Genomic DNA, 25,697 nt, shown 5'->3' with positions numbered 1-25,697 from the left:
AGCAACTCTTTGTCAACAGGGCCCAGCACCATGGCAACACAGCAAGGAGGGGGGGAAAGGAGGGTGGAAAGGGAAGGGGGTGGGGGGGCAGAGCCTGCCTGCAGCATGCATACATCCTGTAGAACTCTACAGAAAGTTAGGGAATGCCCAATCTCTCTTTTTACTGAGGAGAAAGAAAAAGTGGATGACATGCAACACATGCTTACAGAACTGCAGGAGCTGGCACCCAGATCTTGTTACTGATCCCCTGAATGCTGCAGCATTTAAAGGATTGCCCTGGGATGAGAATCCTGATCCTGACAGTGGCTGACAGCAGATGCCCAGCAAAAGGTGCACGGGGGAGCAAACACAGCACTGCTGCTTCCCCATTGCCCTCCCAGCCTGCGGCCAGCTGCTGCGTTGGGGTTTTGCAGTACCTTAGCACTCAGTTCCCCCTCAGTGGATCTTTTCAGTATGCATTTATTTATATCTGGAAAAGTCCCACAGCAGTGAGATCTACAGCTTAGTACCACCCTTGATAAAGAAGCATCTGCCCCAAGGGAGCTCCCAGCAGCACGCTGCAGCGGCATGTGAGATCACGGTTCCCATGCTGAACACAGCACAGTGCATCCACAAAGCAGTTCTGGAGGGGTCGTGGCTGTCACAGCAAAGTTTTCTGCTGCCCTCGCACGTCTGGTCACTTTCTGCTAAATCATCCATCCAACACAAATGCAGTCTGTGGGATGGCCATGGGCTCAGCTGGAGTTGCTGCTGTTTCACTTGTGCTGGGTCGCATGTTACAGAGGAAGCTATTAGCTTTTTCATGTTTCCAATAGGAAAAAATATCACTTTTGACATATTAAAATCCCATATAGAGACAGGGCTTTAATTTGCACTACTCACACAAAGAGTGACAGAGAACAAGCTGAGATATGACTCTAACTAAACACAGCACGTTGGAGGATTCAACTACAGCTGTTTGTTAGATTCCATGAGGAAAGAGAGAATCAAGGAAAAGGAATGGGAAAAGGGAGCTCTTTTCTTTCTCCTGCCTCAGGCCAGCATGATGGCTCCAAAGCTTCTGCAGCCTGTGGCAAGCAGAGCCTAATTTTAGTAGAATGATCATACAGCTTGTGCTCCAGCCAAACTTCTGTAGTAGCCCTATATAAAGCCCAAAGTTAAGCAACATACCCAGAGTCAAATATAAACTAAGATACACTTCAGAAAATATTCTCTTTGTCTCCATTATTCTCTATATTTACCTTGATACACATACTGAAGTTTGGGCTTTTAAAATGCCTCTTTCCTTCTTGTCGCACTACAAAACATAAAAACTAAACCCAAAGCAATCAACCGCATACTATTTTGAAACAAAAAATTGATGCCATTATTTCCTAAGTGCGCTTAAATTTACACTCACTGTTCCTGAAATTTAATTCCATGCATAGATAAGACTGATTCCTATTCCTTTTTCTTTATTTTCTAAATAAATAAATACACAAATATATATGATACTGTTTTGGAAGCTTAGTGACAGTACTTTAATGGCTTGTGAACGGCTTGTGGGAGCTAAGAGCTCATGGAGCAGTTTGTTCACACAGCCCTGTGCTCGCCTGAGAGTGGGAATTACAGTGAGGGAGAGCGTGGCAGGTGCAAGCAGTGTACAGTACATTGAAAAGATGATCCTTTCACAGACCATGCAGCTGACATTCTTGGAAACATGGAGATCTTTGAAATGCATGCACAAACCCAAGCTTCCCTTCCTGGTTCTGATGGCTTGCTCTTCCAAGGTGTTTTCACCAGCTGTGCCTGCTGCCACTGCAGCTCCTTTCAGTCCAAGACAGCGTTGAGGAGACACTGAGAGAGAGGCAGATGGGATTTGTCCACAACACTGAGTGAGAGCTGCCACATAGAATCATGGAATTCCTAGAGTTGGAAGGGACCTTTAAAGATCATCTAGTCCAGTTCCCCTGCAATGAACAAAGACATGCACAACTAAGTCAGATTGTTCAGGGCCTGATCCAGCCTTGCCTTGAATGTTCCCCGGGATGGGGCATCAACTACATCTCTGGGCAACTTGTTCCAGTGCCTCATCACCCTCACTGTAAAAGATTTCTTCCTTAAATCTAACCTAAATCTACCCTCTTTGAGCTTGAAGCCATGTCCCCTTGTCCTATTACCACAGACACTGCTAAGGAGTCTTTCCCCTTCTTTCCTGTAGCTCCCCTTTAGATACTGAAAGGCTGCTATCAAGTCACCTCTCAGCCTTCTATTCTCCAGGCTGAAATGAAGATGTGCTGGCAGGAAAACTGGAAGGGGCACCCAGTAGCAGTAGGACAGCCCAATGACTGCAGCAGTGCCCAGCTAGAAGCTAGGGAAAGACTAACACTTGCTGAAGGCACAAATACAAAAGAGCTTCATAGCAAATAGGTGGAGAGGAAATGCTGCACAGCTCCTCTGCTAGAGCTGCTGAACCACAACAGGGCGTGCTGCGAAGGAAAGCAACCACTGTTGCTTTGTACCAGCTGCTGTCAGGTAAATACTTTGTGGAGGAAATGCTGCTGTTACCAGCCAGCAGTCAAAGCAAACAACATGGTGATCTTCAAGAATGGGAAGAACCAAGCTGTACACTGCCAGGAGAAGTGCCCTCTAGGAATGAACCTACTCCAATAGTAATTTCAGTTTGGTGGGATTAAAATACTAGCCAGGAAATAGTGGCAAGCATACCGCAGTGAGATGCTGGAGATGCTGTTACATTTAGAATATGCCTGGATTTTTTTTTTCCATTGGGAAGAATTGCCTGGGCCAGAGATGAGCAGTGGTCCACCTGTTGTAAAAAAACATTCATTGTTCACCATTTTTTTATGGAAGATCTGAAAATGGATGAAGGATTGTGTAGGACTCCCATAGCTAATAGAACCACAGGTCTGGGAGAAGCAGCCTCGTCAAACCCCTGAAGCATGGCTGAAAGAGGTCCTTACACCACAGCTGTGGGAAGTACAGCATCACTAGTTCCACTCTTGAAAAGGACCTCGAAAAGGAGGAGAATTGGAAAGCAATAGTTTTACTGCAGGTAGCAAGCCAGTCTCTTTCCTGAACAACTGACAAGATCAATGCCAGGCTCAACATCCCCAGCTTCAGCCTAAACATAAACATTCAGTTTACAAGAGCTTCTCATGAGATAGTCGACAGCTCTTCTTGCACTGCTGTACAACCCCTCCCCTGGTTGTCCTTCTGAGCACCAAAGAGCGTAAAACAAGTACAAAACCAAACTAAAACAAACAAACAAAAAAAAAAAACCTGCAAAACCAACCTGCGAAGCTGAAGCTTTTCCTAATTTGTTTTCACAGCTCATGAATGCTCTCATATTCATCTGTCAAAAACAGAAGGCACACAGAGACAGCATCTCAGCTCCTGGACGCAGAACTGCATACCCTTTTGAACTTTAGATTGCTGAGGTTGAGTGTCATTTACAGCTCCAGCATGAATATAATTAGGAAGGAGGGTAAGCACACACACAATAGCCAGGCACACACTTCAGCAGAGTGGGAACCCCATGGGAATTTGCTTAGAGTTTCACCTGGGGAATCTGTTAAAACCTTCAGCAAAAAAAAGACAGTTTTTCATAAACTTGCATTTGAAAGAATAGTAAAATCACTTTAGAGGTCACATGGACTGAGAAACTCACAAATGTAGTGGCCTCAACATAAAACTCTGTTAATTGCTCACAAAAGCGGATCTTTCAGTAGTTACCTATTTTCCTGCATTTAAGTCCAAAATCCTAACCTCATTTTAATATAGTAAGCAATGGGATGGATTTGCTAAGAAGATTATCCTGTGCAGGGAAATGAGAAGCTAAGGTGTTTATTTTAGCTAAGGAGTAAAGACACTGAAGAGAGCTGCTCTGAAGCACAGTTTTAAGGGCACAGGTTTTTTGCTAAGCAGTTCTTAGTGACATTATTGACAGCTGGACTGAAAAGCAAAGCTGCCGGTTGGTTTTAAAACTCAAAGCAATTTTTTAGGCTTCAGTTGTAGCCTTAAAAATGCACACAAAGGAGATTTATTTTCAGCATTAACAGAAATGCATTCACTACAAATGAAGAAAATGGTGTCAGAAAGTAGTGCTTGTGGTAGGAGAAGCCACGTGAGCTTATAATTTCTCAAGTGCAAGCAAAAACGTGTGCTGACAGCTTAAGCAATGTGGAGTGAAAGATTAGCTGCTGCTGTGTTGTTCATTCCTACACTGCTTGTTGAGTAATTTGGTAGAAAAAAAAGGATAAGAGAATTCCAAACCAAACACTTGTTTTAACTGTAGACAAAAAAGCACCTAGCAATCCCTGTGCAACTGCTTCTGCAAAATTATGACAAGACAGTATTTGTGGTTACATGCTACAGTATTTCAGATTACCTGCACTGTAGATAAACATCAAAGTTGTTAGTATGAAACCATCAGACTATTTATCTCAAATGCTGCTTCTCTTTAGTGACAGAAAACATGCACACTACATTTCTCTGTTCCGAAAGGGGGAAAAATAAGGTGAAAACCCTAATTAGAGTTCTGCTGTGGGATGCACTGACAACTGGAATGAGAGCAACAGGCCACCAAGGTGACTAAAAAGCTGCAGTTGACATAGCTGAGTTTGTTCAGGTCTTAGGAGAATGCTTTGGGAGGACCTTACTGCTGTCTTCAGCAGCCTAAATGGAGGGCATGGAGAAGACAGAGCCAGACACTTCTTAGAGGTGTAGCAGTAGGACAAGAGGCAGCAGACACAAAGCAGAACATGGGGAATTCCAGTTAAACATAACAAACCTTTTTTTTCCACTATGACTATGGTCCAGCACTGGAACTAGTGGCCTAGAAAAGTTGTGGAACTCCATCTTTGGAAATGTTCAAAACTGAGCGGGATGATGGACTAGATAGACTCTGGAAGTCCCTTCCACCCTAGCTTGTTCAGTCATTTATAAACTGGTCAGCACAAGTGGCTCTGGTCAATCATACAGAAAAGCACAATAATCTTAAGACTTGGGTTGAAAGGGATCTTTAAAGACCATTAAAGTTCCAGCCCTGTGCCATGGGCTGGTTATCACCCCCCCGGCTCAGCTGCTCAGGGCCCCATCCAACCTGGCCTTGAGCACCTCCAGGGATGGGGCACCCAGAGCTTCTTCGGGCAGCCTGTGCCACATTGCTTCACCACCCTCTGAGTAAAGAATTTGTTCCTAATATCTAATCTAAGCCTCCCCTCTTTTAATTTACAACCATTTTGCCTTGTTCTATCAGACCATGCAGAATGTCAGCCTCCCTCCTGCTTAGAAGCACCTTTCAAGTATGGAAGGCCTCCCAGAACTTTCTCTTCTCCAGACCGAACAAGCCCAGTTCCCTCGTGTGCCAAGCACACAATAAATTTGTTTTGTTTTTACCTGGTAATCCCCGAATTTTTAGATTTTTCATTTGTAAAAGCAATGTCAATGTAAATCACAACAGTTTAAAACCAAAGTAAGGACTGAGAATGTTGCTTTAAGTAGCAGTGGCACCTTTATCTGGATTTTACATTAGTACACTAAGTGAGATGTTCTCAGTAGCTGAACTTGGATGCAAAGCAAAAACTCTGACATGGCATTTTATTAAGTTGTCATATCTCTTTTTGTCAGCAGTCATTAAAAACAATCTGTACACATCTAATCTAGCCAACAAAAATAGCCGTACAATTTAACGCAATATGCCCCATTTCTATAGCTCATTATGCTCTGAAGTTATTCCATTCATTGTTTGTATGGGGACATAAACAATTACCAGCTTGAACATATATTAAAAGTAACATTACATTCTGCTCTCAAAAGTACAAAAAAATAACACTTTAAATAGAAACTGGCTCCTAAGCTTAGACTGAGGCCTGTCAGGAAGAGAATTCCGCACTTCAGTAGACAGTGCCTTCCACATCAAGAGCTCTTCAAAGTGCTTGGCAGAGTGCGCGAACATTACCCCACCTCATAGATGGGAAACTAAGGCACAGAGGTCAACTGCCTTGCTCACTGTCACACAGCGAGCGAGTGGTGGAATTAACAGAATGTGGGCTGTTCAGCTGTCCAGAATAACCACTGCATTGCACTGCCACCATTCAAGTGCAATGGCTGAAGCATTTCTGAGGAGCAAAACTCTTCAAGAGTACCATGAACAGAAAGGACAACTCAGAACCAAAGGCTTAAATAATTTCAACTCAAACCAAATTTGGTATTCAATAAATCAAAATGCACTTACGGGGATGGTCACAGAGAAGTTATACATTAACTCATAAAGAGAAAGTTCATCAGATGTAAGATATAAGGCGTTATCTTTGCAAATAGTACTCATTATCTTAAGCTTGACAGTAATTCAGGTACTGTTGACTCCATCAGAGAAGTTGTAGTTTCTGATCAGCAGACATCTTAACACTGTTCTTCAGCCAGCAAAGTACAATTCCCTAGAACATCACATGGAAATGCAAATAAGGGGTCAAGTAACTGCCCAGGAGCCATGGATTTGTGTGAGGCACAGAAAAAAAAAGCTTTACTTGCTAGTGAGGTATGGACTAAATGATGGAGAAATACCAACTGATAACAATAAAAAAAGTCTAAAATAAATAAGGTCAAGAAAATGGAAAGTCACCACCAAAATTCACCAAGACATGTTCAGGTAAGATTATGCTGCTGAAAAGTGTTAGTCAGTCCTTAAATGGGGTCTAGGAGGGGTGAAACCAGACTCCACTCCTTCTGGTTACACTGCTGAATTGCCTTCACCTGTGCTCCAACGGCTGATCCAGTCCTTGCCTCAGGTGATTAATCAGTGGTTCAGGCCATGACTCAACAGTTCCCACACAGATGCTCATGAGCTGACTTATTTACTGACAAAGACTCCTGGCAGGATTCAGAAATATATACATTTTAATTGTAGTCTTCACTAATTCAGTGTGAAGGAACTGTATCTTGGCTAGAGTGAGACGATTGACTTGATTCCTGGGCCAGCTGCATGTGCTAATCTGGATGGGAAGATCCTGCTAAATGGATTTCTCCATTTTGCCCTTGATGAGCATGGAGATGTTCTAGTGCTTCCTTGGAAAGGGTGATGACGTGCATTTGTTCAGGCTGAGCAGTCTCTATTTGGTTTGCCATCACACTGATGTTTTGGATTTGTTCCACTTGCTCCTGCTGAGCTGAAAGCAACAAGTTTTGCAACTGCTGTGGTGGCTGAGCAAGCAACGTGAGGTTAGTAGCATGCCCTGTTGCCATATTTGGGGCACTTTCTGCAGCAACAATACTAATGCCTTGATTATGACTAGGCATGAAGTTTATATTATGCACTGCATCTGCAACCAGCAATTGAATTTCCTGCCCTCCAGAGGTGGCAAGTTGATATTGCTGCAGCTGAAGAATATTTCTCACTTCCTCTGAATTAGTGTTGGTGCTTGGAACAGTGCTGGCTTCTTGAAACTGCTTCTCCTTGCTATGAATTTTCAAGTGAGACTTCAGGTTGTCCAGACGAGCAAACTGCAAACTACATTCTGGGCAAGAAAAAGGCTTTTTGCCTGTGTGTAAGATGCAGTGTCTTCTCTTAGCACTGGAATCAGAGAAAGATTTTCCACATATCCCACAAGAATATGGCTTTTCTCCCCTGCAAAAGAACATACTTGATATCATGAAAATATTTGCTTTGAAGTGCTGCTTTATGCAGCTTAATACAGAAAAAGAAACTGAAATGATTATTTTCTTTTGCTGCATCATAAACACATAAGAACTGTCATAAGAACACATAGAACATATCAAGTATTCTCTGTTTGACTTTCTATTTCTGTTCAAAATAATGAACTGCACAATGCTTTCATTTTCTTTTGCTACAGAAAGAACACAACTTCAGTTCTGTCCTAATACCAGAGGTACAAACTGCTACTGCATCTTGACAAGGATGCAACTTACTTGTAAGCACTACCATAAAATGTTTATTAACAGCATTAGCTTTAAAACTAAAGGAAATCTCTAACTCCTAAATTGCTGCCTATCTCATATGGACAATAAATTAGACTGGAAATACATTCTTTTACATAAGGCTCACAGCAGTTCTCCAATTCACATTGGAAAAGCCTTTATGTAATACAGCTTTTACCCATGCCAACATCCTAAGTGGTAAAAAATGTGACAGACTACAGGAAAACAGGAAAATGCTCCAATAATCTTGTTACACTATGGCTGCTATTTTGCTGTTACATATTTACAGTATAAAGTTTTGCATAAATAACACAGCAGTAAGCGCATCATCATTAAACAGACACAATGCACAAAAGAAATACCTTCAACACCTTACTACACTAGTGTTGAACAGCACAACACTTTCTACTACTAGATTAAACAAAAGTGTCAGTCTTTAATCATCCATCCAAAATGCAAACAAGACTTGAACACTCTGTAACTGAACAAATACAAGATACAGGTATCAGAACAGAAATCATATTTTTAAAGAACGTAATGAAAATTAGACATAGTTTACCTGTGAATTCTAATGTGAGTCTGAAGAGAACTTTTAGCTGTGAATGACTTGCCACAGATTTCACAAGTGAAAGGCTTCTCACCTATCAAAAAGAAACATGACATCAGTTCTCATTTAGTACTTAAAAACATTTTGGAAAGGTTGTTTTCCAGAGGGTGGTGGCACGGAACAGGCTGCCCAGGACAGTGGGCATGGCCCAAACTGCTGGAGTTCAAGGAGCATTTGGACAGTGTTCTCAGACATAAAGTTTGAATACTGGTTCATCCTGTGTGGAGCCCAGAGTTGGACTCAATGAAATCTGCAAGTCCCTTCCAGCTCAGGATGTTCTACGATTCTATGACATTTCACTGTACAAAATTATTAAGCATGTCATGATGTCAAGAAGCATGATCATGCTTCTGCCAATGGTCAGTATGGATATCCGAAACTGAACTCATCAGTAAGGGTATAGCCTCATATACCTCATTTATAAGGGTATAAAATGTTAAATGTTAAAGGTACATCACTCTATGAAGACAGACAGCCGGGTGATCCAAGCCCTCAGGGCAACAAAAAATGTACCAAGGCAGATGCAGGTGACTGAAGATGGTCCACATGGAACACAGAATCTTGAAAAACGCTGCCCCTGAACTAGCAGACAGCACCAGGCTCACGTGGAACACTGTGCCTATCAGTAAGCCCATACTTCCAAACCCAAAGTGTTTTATCTTAACAAGTCAGACTTCATCCTAGACCTGCAATGCCCTGAGAATATGTCCCATGTCCCTTCCCTTGGCACTGGGGTTGGAACTAGACCATGTTTAAAGGTTTCCTCCAATCCAAGTCATGCTATTTATCTAACACAGCTGGAGAAAAAAATAACTTATGTTGGATTGAATAAATTGTTTTTGTTATTGTTTTGACTGCATTTGGAATTTTTGTGTCTAATTGAGTAGAAGCAGAGTGACCAAATTAAATAACAAAAAGCTTAAAAGAAAACAGATATTACCCAGCAAAACCAAAGCTAATTCACACCACAAGTTTTCTTTGTTGCATGCAACATCTTTAAAAGACTAATTAGGAGAATCTGGATCACTACCATGGTAACCCATGCCACCAAAGCACAATGAAACTCGGAATGGGGCAATAGCCAGTTTTCAATGAAGATTCACAGTGAATTCTGGCAATGAAGATTTTTAGAACTGCAATGCTTACCAACTTTCCTATGAAAAGAGGAGTAATTTACTTAAGTTGTCTGTGTTCTTATTATGCACAGTGCTACAAAACTGCAGCCAAAGCAGTCATATCAATGTTAACACCTGACCTCCAGGTTCCTTAGGATTTTACTCCTTGCTTTTGAGATGGAACAGATCAATTTATATTTCTGTATTGACAATATTGGCATCTGGCCTCTTTTCTGGAAGCAATATCGACTGCAAATCAGTTTCTGCTAGAATTCAGTGAAATAATGTCTTTGCAACACACCTTGCTACCATGACGATCCTTCTCATTTCTCACCACCACGTTCATGTCCCATTACATTTATAGAGCTTTATCAGCATCACATACTCTTATGTCAAAATGAACTGTGCTGTCCTCAAGAGAAAATGCAGTATTTCTAAGTATTGCAAATAAACACAAGCCTGGAAACAGAAAACACCCAAGAACACAAGTTCTGACCTTATCAGTTTGATGTTGTATACACTCTACAAGTAATATAAGTAAGAAGAATCCAGTTTTGGGAAGAAATTATTGCCACTGTTTACAGCTATTTTAAAAGAAAAAAAAATACAAGTCATTTATGCACATACTCTTCAAAGAGAAGTATTCTAAGAATCTTATGCTTTGTCATCATCAGAGGTTACATCAACACTTTTATTTGATGTTTCCCAGCCATTCAAGTATCACCTTGCTTTCGAAGTCTTAGAACATTTTTTGACATCACTTGCATTAATTTATCCCTCCTAGCCAATCTGTGGCCAGCATCTGGCTTACTGCAGCATAATAAAACAGTAAACTGAAAAGACTGTTCTTATGATCAGCAGCATTTCCGCAAGCATCCACTCCCACAGACTGGAGTAGGGGGACGTACACTCTAGGACGTGCGCCTTCTGTTACTACAATAGCTTATGTCCAGCCTAACAAATGCTGCATGTGGCTACCCAGATAAACTAAATTCCCACTCCACGATTTTATCACGGGAAAACTAATTGACATCTTCTGCAGCAGTTTTCTAAGGGAAAAAAAAAAAAAAAAAAAAAAAGACCTTCCTATAACAGGTACCGCTTCTGTGCTGTTGTAACACAAGCTAAATTGTGCTTATTATGAACTCCTGATATCTTATCTCCTAATTTGAAACAGGCACCATAGTGCACAAGCATAGCCAAAGCTCTACCCAGAGAAACAAGTGTCCCTTGCCTCATATATGGTTTTGTCTGTGTTATTTCAAGTGAAAAAAAAAAGCAAAACCAACACAACAGCAGACATTATTACCTGTATGTGTTCTTAGATGTTTCTTTAACTGAGCTGCATCCATGAATTTGCGATGACACTGGTTGCATTCCGGCAATGAACGGCCTTGTCGCAATAATAAAAAAAGTGTCAGTGCATAAGTGATCCCCTTTATCTCTTCTGTGATCTTTGTTAAAGCACTTTCCTGTAAAATAACCACTTTGGTATAATACGAAGATAAAACAAAAGGTGATTCACTGCCTTGTCTTTGTCTTGTCATACAAACCAGCAGAATGACACACCCCTATTTCTCTATTTATTCTTAGCATAGTGAAAGAGGGAACTGAGAACTATTTCCCCCCTCAAACATACTTTCTCTCTCAGCATGTATGCAACATGGGCTGCAGGACTAAAACGTTTTATGGTAAATACAGCACAATTTTCAAACATCAGAAGGGTCTTCCTCAATTAGCTACCTTTGTAGACATTCCATTTATTATTCACTATTCTGTTTTTTCAATCCTATTCATTGTTACATTGAGATATCACGTATCATGGTAACAAAGCCTATATGCATCACTGAAGAAGAATATTCAGCCTTAGTTGATCTTTACAAGGACAAATCAGCACAGACTGTCAGCCAGCTCTTAAACTAAAGCTCGTTATACCTGTATGTACTCGATAATGGCTCTTGAGCTGTCTCTTTTGGCTGAAGTATTTCCCACACTGATCACATGTAAAAGACTTTTGCCCTGTGAAGAAAATCACTTATTAAAATGCAACCCACATCTAACATAAGTATAAAAAGGAAAAAAAAAAAAAAAAAAATCAACACACACAAGAAAGAGCAGAAATACTTCTTTTTCTACAAAGGCATATTCTTGCAGGGAGATGGCGTTAGCTTTGCCTTGCAATATTTACCTGTATGTAGGCTCATGTGTTCCAGAAGAGAGTGCTTTGTTGTCAGAGCCTTATTGCAGACAGTGCATGTGTACGGCCGCTCTCCCGTGTGCATCCGCTCATGGACCTGAAGAGAGTGCTTCTGGGAAAAGCCTTTGCCACATTCACTGCACTTGTAAGGGCGCTCTCCTAAAATCAGATTTATCAGCGTAGATGCATTACTTCCCAATAAATATTCTAAGCTGATAGTGAGACTCACTGTAATCTATTATCTACATAAAATGACTTCTTAAAAGTGATAAGGAGAATGAAAAGAAAGAGAAAAGCTTCACGTGGCAATAAAATTTATTCAAGTATTGCCATATTACTCAAAGTTTGAATAGAGAAATGATTACCTAAACTGGAATCAAGATAAGATGTAAAGGCTATGAAGCCTGTTGATAAGAATAAAACAGCAGAGAGTTTCAGAAACACACCATAACAATTTGGATTGGTGCGCTCTTCTGGGCAGCTCTTGCTACAGACAACAGCCCACACTTCAACAAGTGGCTCACACTGTGCAACAGCACTAAATCCTCTACTGAAAGAGACAATCTCTCACCGCTTACCTGTATGACTTCTCTGATGAATAGCTAAAAAGTGATTATATTTAAATACTTTGCCACAGTCTTTACAACGAGCCTCAGAACCCGTACGTTTTCTTTTTCCATCAGTTCTCTTTGCCAGTCCTTTTTCATCCTCTTCACCAAGAAGTTTATAATCTTTTAGTTTGATTGACCTCCTTAGCCTACGTTTGCTGTAACGGCTCTGAGCACTCTGCATTCCTTCCGACCTGGGATCACAATTCTCATCTTTCTCAGCTGACAGATTGGCAGCAGGTTCTGATCCACCAGCAGGTTCTGTTTCTTCTGCATCTTTCCTTGCTGGATCCTGATCGCTGACAACTATTCCTTCTGCTGCCATGTCTTTTTTCATAAAGTTTTGTTTATTTTGCATCGAGTTATTCTCCTTCAGCTGCACATCTTCAGCAAAATTTGCTCCTGGTTTTTCCTCTTGGACAATATTGATCTTCCTCGGTCGCCCCCGTTTTCGCTTGGGCAGCTCTTCACTTTTTTTGTCACCTGCAGTAAGCGCTACAGAGGTGCTGCTGTTGGAAGGGATTGGCAGTGTGCCTCCGGGGCTGCGGCTGGCCTGGTACTCACTGTAGGCCTTCAGCAAGTCGTTCACCTTCAGGAGCTGTGCAGCCGCTATAATCTGTTCCGAGCTTTTCTCAGTAGCATGGATATAACCCGTGTAAATAAATTCCAGCAGTGCTCCAAAGGCATCAGCAACCATTCCTTCCAGCATGTAAATCGACTGCCCTACATCGCCCTCCTCTACAAACATCATTGAAAAGTATTCACTGCTGGCAGCGAGCAAAGCTTTATGGGCTCTGAATTGCACATTTTCCACTATTAGAGTAATGTCACAAAGAAAATCTTTCTTCCTTTGTTCTTCAAAGTTAGCTAGAACGGTATGTTTGTGAGTTTTGGAGTGGATGACGACCAGTTTCTCAGAAGGGTCAGGAGACATTTCTGCCATTTTTATTGTGTATATGCAAGGAGGCACCTGCAAGGACAGAATAAGTTAAACAAATCTTAGAAGTCAGTGTTACAAGACATCAAATATCATTTTGTTCATTAGTCAAGAGAGTTCAACAATTTCTGAAGCAATTCTGAAGCTTCTGAACTGTTTGTATAAAGTCAGCTCTAATGCCGGCAGAGATTTTCTTCTTCAGAATGTCTTAAAATCCTAACAAATGACCACAGATAGCCTCTTCCTAGATCAGTTACAGCCAACTGTTTCAGTTGTTTAGCTCTAATGTACCACGAACTGTATGGCCACCCCTTCTGAGAACTCCTCTTTCACAACTAAAACAAACAGAACTCTTTGTTCGCAGCTCCTAAGCAGAAGCAAACAAACAAACAAAAAGTCAACCACAGCCACATTGCTGCAGATGCCCTATTTTGCCCTGAAATCCTGTGATTGTGAATAAAACATTACCAGCATTGGTTTGGCAGAACTCTGTGCCTTCCTGAAAGCTGATCTTTCAGAATGCTCACCTTCTAAGCTTCACCCTATGGATGTTGTTTTTGTTTTCTTAAGATCTCTGTCTAAAATAGGGCTGAGTATGCCAAACGTTAACTGTTAATCTATCTTTAATAAATAATGAGGATCAAGCAATTTCAGAAGAATTCTGAAATGAAATGAAAATGAAAATACAAGGAAGACCCATGCTAGAATCATAGGATCATAGAATCATAGAACGGCCTGGGTTGAAAAGGACCACAATGATCATCTAGTTTCAACACCCCCTGCTATGTGCAGGGTCACCAACCACCAGACCAGGCTGCCCAGAGCCACATCCAGCCTAGTCTTGAATGCCTCCAGGGATGGGGCATTTCCTGAGGGTCAGCTGAGCCAAAAGTGAAACGACTTAACTACCTGCCACTTGAAGTTATAGGTTCTGTATTTTAGACAGAAGTACACCTATGAACACCTATGAAGTGCTCAGTGAAGGCAGCAGCTCTAACCAGCTGCAGGAAGGCTGTACGAAGCATCACACAGTAGGCTCAGATGACACCTAAGGGTGAGCAGAGCAGCTCACAAGCCGTTCAGCTCCAGTCACCAAACAGCTCATGCCGAAGCTAAAGCACAATCCCATGCACAGCTGAAGGGACCCATGAAGCCCACCCAGCCCAGCCTGACCAGAAGTTACAGCGTGCCACTGCAGGCACTGCCCAAGCACCTCTTGAGGAGAGGAGCACAAGCACCAACCAACCCTCTGGTAGCCTGGTCCGGTGTCAGACCACCCTCGTGGTAAATAACCTTTCCTTAGACCCTACATCCCCTACCCTCACAATCTCCCCCGTCGGGCGGAACCTATGCGATGGGCTGGGATCACAGGAAGGAAGGACGGACTTCGGCGTTCAGTCGCGGAACGCCGCTCTCGGGCACGCTAACCCAGCACACCGGGGTCAGAGCACGCACGGGGTTGCAGCCGCACGGCCAGCAGCGCCGCGCCCAACGCACGCCTCCCGGCACCAGCAACGCCCGCAGACCCCGTGCGGCGCGGGCAACGAAGGGGAGCGGGGCCCGCGGCCCACGCCGAGGAAGAGAAGCGACCTCAGGGTCACCGCCGCGCCCGCCTCCCGCCCGGCCCCACGCTAGGCCCGGGCCCGGCCGCTCCTCCCGAGAGCTCGGGACCGGTGCGAGGCCGCCGGGGCCGGGCCAGCACTCACCGCTCCGCCGCTACCGCCGCCGCCGCAACTTCCGGCGCCGTGACGTCGGACGGCGGCAGCGACCGCCCCAACAGCGGGGCCGTCGGGTGTAGGTGGGCGCGGAGAGAGCTATAGCAGCACGCTTGGAAGGAAAACGTTTTATTTTCAGCTTTAAGTTTAGCGGTGCTGTAGGCCTAACAGTTGTCCCGGCGGCATACAGCTCAGCTCCGCGGGTTAATAAAGACAGTACCTGAAAGAAAAAAAAAACAACAACGCAGTCCGAACTAGACGAAGCTTGGGCTGGCGTCTTTCAGCGACAGGAAGGTCTGCAGCTTGAGGTCAAAGCCGAGCGGTCGGTGCTGGGGCTCCATGTACTCGCGCTGCATCGCCCTCCCCAGGTAGGGGATGAGCTCGCAGTGCTCGCCGAGCCGCGCCAGCCGCCTGCGGTACGCCTGTCTCCTGGGCGCCGGGCTGCGGGCGTTGTGCGCTGCGAGAACAGAGAGTCCTGCGTGAGATTGCGGCTGCGGCACGGGCAGTGATAGCACTGAGTCTGCAGCCGTGTCTCGTGCGGGTAACAGTGCGAGAGGCCTCCAAAGTGGAACACGGGAAGTTCCATTCGAAAGTGAGGGAAACAGATCCCTTCCAAAACCTTCGATCCCGCAAAAGGGTTAATCAGGGCAGCGTGCAGTCTTCCTGAGCGCCATCTGGCAGCTCAGCAAACGTAGCATGGCCATATTTCCGTGTGTAAACTAATCCGTTTGCCCAGAGCCAGGCGAGCTCCCCATCATTTTTGGAATTTCTGCATCCTAGCTCAATTATCTATGATCTAAATATTTTGCCCATAAAAAAATCAAGAGCTGACTGTATATCTCCAGTATTTCAGAAGAGGAAGGAAATGTCAAAGCCTCGTTTACAGTGAGGACAGTAATGCTTCTTTCCTCTTACCTCTGCCCTAAACCATATTTTGGGGTATATTAGTGCTGAGTGCCACCCCTCAGAGTGTCTGTTGTTGTTACATAGGCAAAGGGCAGTCAGGGGCTTAGGACAGACAAATCCTAACCATAACCTAGGAGATGGTATTTTATATCTCATAACAAAGACTGAGCAGCACAAAGAGCTATGGAACACTTCAGCCCACTTCAGTTTAAACTTCACTTTAAAATATAGACAGCCTTATTCTACAGGTGTTAAGTCTGAAGGGCACTAAGGCACTACTATAGGGATGTGCAATTTCTTACTCCTTTTCCAGGAGTAAATCTCTCTTCATTTATAATTGATGACCTGCACTTTCTCTTCTCAGGTAGCGAAGGCAATACAGGATTGTTAGGAAAGCTGCAGGAGCAACTAGACCACTGTTTCTTGTTCTCTATTTGAATGTGAAATAAGAGGGTGCAGTGACATTTCTTACTTCAGTTAGAAATGGGGTTTGAAACATTCACAAAGGGCCCTGACATGAAGCATTTGAATCATGTTTTTGAACAGGAACAACACGAGTCCTTTGAGGAGACAATAAGTAATGCTATATTTGCAAAGGAGGTTTTTCAGTATACTAGAACACTATGTCTTAAAGTTTGAAACAGTTCTGCACAGTCTTAGAAGGGGAAAACCTGTTTTCCTGGATTCCTGTGGTCAAAATGTCAGTACATGAGAAGAGTTTTGTTGCACTTGCATAACATTTTCACTTCATCATCTGATTTAATAATGCAACATATAAGAAAAGCATTCCAAGCATGGACATAATTATATTAGGAGCTGGACTAACAATAGAAAAAAAGACAAAAAAAAAAAAAAAAAGATATTTTGTAGATAAAGCAAGCTACAGTATAGAAACATTTTTTCTGGTTCAAAGACTGTACATTTATAAAGGGGCTTGTATGGTGCCTATGCTGCTCAGTGGTCTTCCTTAACAAAGCTACACTAGCAAAAGCCTGTGGCAGTCCAAGAAAACCGTGAAGGGCTCTTGAAGCTGCAAGGGGAAACACTGAATGTGAAAAACTGTAGACATAATAAAGATTGCAACTATCTGGAAATATAAGGAAAAAGTTATGAAAACAAAAGGCAGATCACCAGACAGATTGGCTCATCAAAGCCAAAACCGGTGGGCTGAAGAAATCTCTAGGAGTATACTGGAAACAGAGCACTCTGAAACTTCCAGATAATATTTCAGGAGTCCTCAATCACAGTGATTTCAGTCATTTTAAAGACAATTCCAGTCGTTTGTGACTAGTTCCAGCAAATCTGGTGCACCCTAGATAAATAATCTTTTTGTTTCAAAACTCGTTGATCCATGTTAGGAATATTATCAAGACTACTGGGTTGTTGGTGATAAAATGTTATTCAGATCTCATTATTTATGAGCCTATCTATCTGCCTATCCTATTTACCTTATTTTTCTCCCCGCTCTATGCATGTTCCCCAGAAACTTGGCAGTGAGTACTTAAACTATACTATAATGGTATTTTCCCATTTTGGGCATTAAGAAAACAATAGACATTAATTATCAATGTTGAATCACATGATTTACTGCAGTTATTTAATTTACTACATTTTATTTTATACACTACCTTTTAGATGGCAGGCCACAAAAAGGAGGGCAGTTCTTCTTACACTTAGAAATGGGAACTTTGGCTTTAAGCATCCTACTTCATTCAGAGCTTTTATTAGAGAAATTGCTACTCCCTAAGGAAATAGAAGTTTTGGAAGACCATCACAAAGATTTAAAAGAAAAACATGTCAAAATCCAGATCCTGTTGTCAAGCAAATCTAAGTATCTAAGATGATATCTAATGATAAAGCAAACAAACCAACCAAAAATCCCCAGCAGTGGAGGTTTAGGTAAGATATTAGGAGGAAGTTTTTGACACAGAGGGTGGTGACACACTGGAACAGGTTGCCCAAGGAGGTTGTGGATGCCCCATCCCTGGAGGCATTCAAGGCCAGGCTGGATGTGGCTCTGGGCAGCCTGGTCTGGTGGTTGGTGACCCTGCACACAGCAGGGGGGGTTGAAACTGGACAATCATTGTGGTCCTTTTCAACCCAGGCCATTCTATGATTCTGTGAACAACCAAATATAAAACTGGGAGGAAAGTGACTGTGAATCATCTTTTTATTTCATAACCACGTCTCAAAATGCAACCAGCTATCCTTAAATGACTCCAGATATAGGCTTGGGACTATCCTAGTTTTAAAAATAAAAGCAAAATGCAATGTTACAAGATATGATAAGCAAAAGAGATTTAAAATCTATTTTTTATTTTTGCAGTTTCTTATTTCCCTCTGGTGAATATACTCGTTTGTTTGTTTGTTTTGTTGCTGTTTTTGCCATTAAAAATACAAGTATCTCTTATTTTAAATGTTCTAAAAATTTATCTCAATTTTAAAAACACTATTTGCAATTTAATACAGTCCCATTAGGAATCATAAGACTCATAGTGCATTAAAAAAAACACACACACACAAAAAAAAAACAAACCACAAAAAAGCCCCAACAACCATCCAACAATAAAAACTACAACAACAAATCAAAACTGGTGTTAATCAAACACACACAGTTTGGTGTATGCTATACATTGCAAAATCATGTTTTTTAAAAAAGAAGCAACAACTGACCTGCTCAAGGTATCCAGCCACAGGAAGTGCAGTGAGTAGTATTGGCTCCCTTACAGGAGGGAGCTTATGTGGAAGCTTCAGATTCCAATACTTCTCTGGTAACCTAACCAGATAAAAAATAAGTGCTTTAGAGATGTATAAATTGTAACATGATTAAAGTTTGCAGTGCAGCTAGTATATTCACCTCATAAACTTCAGAAGTTTTTCTTCACTTTCAAAAACATACAGCTTATCCTGGTATTTTGCAGCGTACTCAGTGTTGCCAGGCACCAAAGCTTCATATCTGAAGAGACAGAGGAAGAATGAATATTAATATAGAAGAAATGTAAAGCATCACTTGCGTGCTCTAAACTCACCAGACACTGAGAGCCTTCTGGTAATTCAGCAATTACAGGCACTACAAAACAGTAGTGATCAGGTTGTCCATGCTTCCATTACATTACTGGCAGCTACAAGGATCAAAATCTGAGTGAGTCCCTGCCTTAAAATCTGCTTATAAATGGACTTTCATTGAACCACTCTAGATAAAATGCCAACTGTGGTTATTTAAAAGATTAAGACTGGACAGCACAAAATTGATTGTTAATGGTTGTACCTCAATGAGAAATTACTGCATACTGAGGGAAATAAGTGTGACTTTATGGTGAAGCTTATTCTCATCTCTAGTCAGCTCTGGGGAAAGAGGTCCATACATTTTAATCAATTCTGTTTAAGCACAGGCTTACATCAATTGACATTATTCAAAACACAAAATAAATGATCCTAGGCTCAAGGAACTGATGACCTATAAATTTTTCATTCTCGATTTTCAGTAGGGGATCATTTGGCCAACCTGAGTCTCCACTAGGTAAGTCTGCCTTACAGTTGTTCAAGGGTTTTGGAAAAACATCCAGCCTTCCTTCTTTCATTTACAGGTGTACAGGAACTGATATTTAAAATGCTTCAGATGTAGCTCAGCCTAGTTACTTGAAATTCTCTAGACTACACTGCAAAGGAAGGGGAGCTGATAGGCTTTCAGCCTCAAAATAAAGACTAATACAGAATCTTATAACAGCTAAAGCACCAATGTTTTTAGTGCCCATCACTGCAAGAAAACAAATGAAGAAGAGAAGCAAAAGCTTTGGAAAAAAGCTGGTCAGGTGTGCTGCTTATCTCCAATTTTCACAGTATAACTAGTGCCATTCCTTTCCACATTGCATGCTTGGCTTTCCTTCCTGTGAAAGCTGAAAGCATAAGGAAGACAGAGACAATGCTATGTACCTATATTTTATATTGAAGTGGAATTATGGCAGGAGTGGAATGCAAACTCACATTCAACGAAGCCTTCCAAGGTCCCACAACTTTGACATTTTGTACTTGAAGTTTACTTACTGTGCAAGCTGTCCAGTTTCAGTCTGAAACCAGTAGTCAGGTATGTTTCAAAAGGATATTTTATGTAGATTTCCAAAGCCACAGGTGCAATGTAGAGGATTGTGATTGCTTTCCCTATCCGAACCCTGAATACTTTTAAAAAGTACTTTCAAAGTATTTCCTCATTAACATGTTAATATGGGACAAATAGTCTGCAATTTGTATTATAAAAATAGTGATGATGTACCTCTGTTTTCCGTCTAGGTAAGTGACTGGACAGTATCCTTGCATTTCAGCACTTTTAGGGAATAAGGCCTTCACTTCTGCTGCTGTCAGTTTTTGTGGTAACTTATCTGGAGGTGGAAGAGGGTGAGGTGCCAGTGGTGGCACATAAATCTCTGGTCTGCTCAAGAATTTCTGTAGAAGAAATAAAATGTTTTTATAATGAAAAAAGCACTATAAGATTGTTAACCACACAATCACAGAACTGCAGAGTTGGGAGGGACCTGTAAAGATGGAGTCCAAACCCCCTGCTAAAGCAGGTTCTCTACAGTAAGTCAAACTCCAGAAGAATGGCTCACTCAATTTCAATATTTCTTCTACATCACCTCTCCTAATGTGCTGGCATTGCTGCTACTCTTGGGTAACTGATTTGTTTTCCAACCCACTCTCAGTTGAAGTCATCACTATCCACCCACCACTATCACTATCCATTGTTACCATTAGTTGTTTCCTACCCCCAGCCCACTACCAAACAGATGGAGAAAGGAGAAAACGATTGCTTTAAAATTAATCTTTCATCTGTGTCCATTTGTAAGAGGTGCACAGGTTTGAACGGGACTCTGCTACGTTTCATCTGACTGGACACTTGATTGCAAAGTATACAAACCAAAAGTGAGAATACTAATAAAACTAGTCAAAATTGAATTACACTTTGCTTGTTTCTGTACTGAATCAAAGAATCCAAGAAACAATGCTTCCTCTCTCAGTAATTCAGTCCACACAAGCTTTTTGACACTTACTTTCAATTCTTCCTGTGAAGCCATTTTGTAATAGTGTGCTCGAAACTCTGCAGCAAACTGTAGTGACGATGTTACAGAGCAGTCAACTAGTTCACCCTTGTCTGCAAGGCTGACAGGACAGTACTGTCCAAACTCTCCCAGCCGATACTGCAGCTCTTCAGGGGTGATGCATAAATCAGCAATGCTGGCTGCTTTTCCTGTTAACAAAAATAATCAATGGTATCATAGAATCCTAGAATAGCCTGGTTGAAAAGTGCCACAGTGATCATCTCGTTTCAACCCCCCTGCTATGTGCAGGGTCACCAATCACCAGACCAGGCTGCCCAGAGCCACATCCAGCCTGGTCTTGAATGCCTCCAGGGATGGGGCATCCACAGCCTCCTTGGGCAACCTGTTCCAGTGTGTCACCACCCTCTGTGTGAAAAACTTCCTCCTAATATCTAATCTAAACCTCTTCTGTCTCACTTATGACTTATGCTTTAGTCATATGCCTTATATGGCATAATAAATTAAAAAAAGAAAAAAAAGAAAAAAAATAAAAAAGCATAAGGCCACATACCTTGTCCTATCACTATCCACCCTCGTAAACAGTCGTTCCCCCTCCTGTTTATACACTCCCTTAAAGTACTGGAAAGCCACAATGAGGTCTCCCTGGAGTCTTCTCCAAGCTAAACAAGCCCACTTCCATCAACCTTTCCTCATAGGAGAGATGCTCCAGCCCTCCTTAATCATTCATTTTATTAACGGAAGACAGAAATATAAAGCATTTCTGTGTAAAAACATCACAGTTTAAATGTTACAGTTTATCATATTAAAATATGTAATAACAGAAATAAACCAAAATAGCAATTTTTATTTATCAATATTAAAATGAAGTTGCAACTCAATTTACCAGTTAATTGTAATAAAAATTTTCTAGAATTTACTTACTGGAATAGTCATTTATTATATGACATACGGTGCATGCTTAGCATACACTAGTACGTTTTCCCTAGAACAGTGTTATTTATAATTTGTTTTACTCCTTTGTGTTGCTAAGGAACATTTCAGCTATTCTATTTCTTTACATTGTTGAAAAAGAGTACAAGGCTTGAGGAAAGCTTCCTGTTTATTTATCCACATCTTGCAAATGTTACAATCTGTCTGGACAAAATATATTCAAAATCTTGAACAAAATGTCATATAAAACCCAAGCTACTTAAAACTCTTCTTCCCAAGCTTTTGACTCTTGACTGATACTTATAATAGTGCAGCCACCGAAATGTTAAGACCAAAAGATGAGTATGAGATAAGGAAGATAAGACAAGTTTGCCTTTTAGAAGAATCCCTGTTTAACAGTACATGCATTTTTGAAGGGCACACACTTAACCTTGATCAAAACTGACACATGCAAATTCAAGTGGGAGCCATGCCATTTTAGACTAAAATGGTTTTCATCCCTCCATACAGAAATTAACTCAAATGGCACAGTTAACCTTAATTCTGAATTTATAGTTAATATTTTTCCATTCCTTTCCCTTTCCTCTACTAGCACATCAATAAATCTGCAAGTCATAATTCCCTTGTACATGCTGGGGTTCCCTTTTTGTTATCACTGAAGTTGAGAAATCACTATTTTCATAATATAAATTGCAGACTATGTGTGCCATATTAACATGTTATCACTAAAGTTGAGAATCTGTCCTGTCAGCCTTGTAGACAAGAGCCGTGGACTGCAAAATCACAGCTGATTTCTCTTTGCTGTACTATGTTACCTAGTTCTTTGGAAGATGACTGTATGCTGAGTTATAGTTGCTTTTTTCTTTGCTGTCATCAAAATACCTCTCAAGCTCTGTCCAGATGATATCAAGGAATTTGCAGCATGTGTGTGCCCAAGAACTAGCTTCATCCAAAACAAGTTTAAGTTGAATTTAAACACAGTCATTACATTACAGCTTCTTAAATGAATATTATTCTGAGCAACTTTGTTTTTCTTTACCTTCTCTTATTCTTTCCAGGTATATCTGGATTTCTTTAACAATCACTTGAACTTCCTGCAGAACTCTGTCCCATATCCACCACTTGCTCTGAAATGCATCAATCACGCACCAGTTCTGATGCTCTTTCTTATAATAAGTCCTAATTGCATCAATATGTTGCCTATAGTAGGAATTTTTAATTGCCAGAATCTGTGAGCTGTCATGTACAGGGTAGGAAGGTCTGAAGGGAACAAAAAAAATAGCGCTGACTTAATAGGAATGTGAAGATTAAATCATTTCATTGAAATTTGAATGTAAATATAAGAATTCATTTCAAGGTTTTTTGGTTTGTCTGTTTTTGTTTTGTTTTGTTTTTTGAGATTTTGCTTATTTGAAATTATAAATCATATTTGAGAAATACAACTTCCATACTAAGAATACTGAATTTCATTGTCATTTCAGTAATAAGTTGCTGACCAGGAAGTTACATTCAGAAACAAATATTTTGCTGTTTATGTCCCAAATACATTCTGTAAAGGCTTTTTGAATGTGTCAGCACACTCTAGCTGACACACACTATCAGTATACCATGAAATGCTACTCTACAAAATCTTACGAGACTCTTCAAATGAATTCATTGCGAAACAGGCTTAGTTTTAAATTATATTACTTGAAATCAAGAAGTAACCATCATTCCCAGATACATTTTGCAAACTGTATATCTGTCACATTTCCATGTATATACATAAATAATCTATTTAACCTTTAGAAATCTTACTCAAGACCAGAAGAGAAATTTTCACTTGAACATAGAAACATCTACTGCACTGGTTCTTATTTAAAAGATTTTTAAAAGTAGATATAAACTTCTATTTTGATAGGATTCATTTCTCTGTAAGTTGTACTTTTCAGAAATACTGCACATTTGTTATATATTTAAACTTATAAAATATAATCAGTTTGATATTTAGAATTGAAATGTTAAAGTAAATATTTTCAAAGAGATACCATTAATTTAATTTTTGGCAGTGCAAATTGTCTTCAAGTTTTTAGTAAACAATTATGTATCATACTGATTACTTGATAAAACAAGAGGCAAAATGAAAGGGACAAGCAATAATGCTCTAAGCTATTTGAAACTTCTTAGAAACACTTCCTCTAATGAGAACCAGGTCCTTATACAATTCAATTTTAAGCTGAACGTTCTGTTCTTTTTAATTATCTGTTGGTTTATAAACTACTTACTGCTCTTCTTCAAAAACAACAAGTGGCTCTTCAAACAAAGATTTCAGTTTGTTTCTAAGTTTCTAGTTTGTTGACTAATTCACAAATTGTACATTATTAAAATATACATTATTTCCACATTTCTTAAAAGAAAAAAACTTAAAGAATAGAGTTCATTAGGTGAAGCATCAATTTCTCTTATGATGGTAATAATTGAACTGATGAATAATAAACTTCAGCAGCAGCAGCGAACTAATAATAATTCTGATAATGGTTTCAATAAAATCAATTAAACTAAGCAGTGGGTGCATGCCTTTGCTTATCTACATCCTCTCAGTCATGCGCTCTGGGGATCTATCTAGAGAATGCCACCAGTCTCTCTGGCAACTTATGTCTCTGCTTCTGGTCTATGGAAATTAAAGCATTAGACGGTGCAAGGCCTGGTACCCTTATCTTCTATTATGTAAAATGTAACCTCTCTGCACCAAGGCACGCACACAGAGAGGTGACAAAATTATGTGAATAAAAGTATCAGAGAGCATCACTACCTATTTGTGCTTTCTTTATCCAGCAGAGCTCTTCTGAATACTTCCTTTGCATCCATTTCTAACTCAAAGATTTTCACAGGAATTATTCTAGCTGATTCCAAGAGGTTTACTTGTTTTCTCGTTACAGGGTATCCATCAATAACAACTCTGCATATAACAAGAAACAGAAATACAGTTTTTCTAAGAAGTCAGTTACTAATTAATAATTAAGGCTACGTATACTCTGAGTACATTCTCAACGGAGACAGAAGTCTGCTTCCAAGCGATTAAATCAGTGCTGCCCTGACTTGACTCAGTCTTCTCTCAGAGGAGTTAAAATTAATACAATAAAATAGTGACAATAAGAAATAGTAAAAAATAAATTAAATACACAACGGGCAAAAGATTAATAATGTAAGTGTATGGCAGATTACCAAATTCCAACATATCCATCATTCAGAAGCATGATTTTAACTATTTGAAATGCCTGTATGGATTGGGAGAAGGAAATTTAAAGTAAAAAATAAATTGACTTACAGTGAAAAATAAATTGATTTGATTTCCCCCAAAGAAGAAGGCCAAAGAAGACTTTGTGCTTACCCAATGGTAGCACACACACGATCCATCAGAGCCACATCCAGGGCCTGGATGGCCAGCTCATCAGGTACGGTCAGCCCTCTGTGAAGATGCCACTTTAACTGAAGCCCCAACTCACTCTCTGGCTGATTGTTTAACACGAGCCGTATGGCATCTCCCATGCTCAGCCTACGTAGTCCATACACATTTTCAAATTTCTTGGCAACTGCAAAACATTTTGATTTCAACAAACAGCTTTTATGCAGACAACATCAAAACCAAGCAGTCTGTTAAAGCCTATCTTTAGCCTTAGAAGCTGAGTGCTCATTCCTTGGGTCATTTCCATA

At 40.7% G+C, this 25,697-nt stretch overlaps 2 protein-coding genes across 2 annotated transcripts in view; both read right to left on the bottom strand.

The window, feature by feature from the left end:
• Positions 1–6,987: 6,987 nt before the first annotated feature.
• Positions 6,988–13,405, bottom strand: ZBTB24 (zinc finger and BTB domain containing 24; the record flags this gene model as incomplete). Its single annotated transcript, XM_079550355.1, has 4 exons — positions 6,988–7,570; positions 8,495–8,576; positions 11,846–12,013; positions 12,433–13,405. The coding sequence occupies 4 exons, from the start codon at positions 13,403–13,405 to the stop codon at positions 6,988–6,990; spliced, it is 1,806 nt and encodes a 601-aa protein (XP_079406481.1).
• A 1,963-nt stretch (positions 13,406–15,368) lies between these two features.
• Positions 15,369–25,697, bottom strand: part of AK9 (adenylate kinase 9) — a gene marked incomplete at both ends in the record, with an annotated part of 56,680 nt that continues 46,351 nt past the window's right edge. The window contains 9 exons of the mRNA XM_079532590.1: positions 15,369–15,571; positions 17,649–17,763; positions 18,694–18,796; positions 18,878–18,976; positions 20,291–20,460; positions 21,066–21,262; positions 23,044–23,264; positions 24,796–24,942; positions 25,375–25,576. Coding sequence (XP_079388716.1) covers positions 15,369–15,571; positions 17,649–17,763; positions 18,694–18,796; positions 18,878–18,976; positions 20,291–20,460; positions 21,066–21,262; positions 23,044–23,264; positions 24,796–24,942; positions 25,375–25,576 — 1,457 coding nt within the window. The remainder of the gene's footprint in view (positions 15,572–17,648; positions 17,764–18,693; positions 18,797–18,877; positions 18,977–20,290; positions 20,461–21,065; positions 21,263–23,043; positions 23,265–24,795; positions 24,943–25,374; positions 25,577–25,697) is intronic.

The sequence above is a fragment of the Tetrao urogallus genome (genome assembly GCF_951394365.1).
Source record: "Tetrao urogallus genome assembly, chromosome: 2".
Taxonomy (NCBI): Eukaryota; Metazoa; Chordata; class Aves; order Galliformes; family Phasianidae; genus Tetrao; species Tetrao urogallus.
The sequence above is the reverse complement of the archived record's forward strand: the minus strand, read 5'-3'. Positions and strand labels throughout refer to the sequence as shown.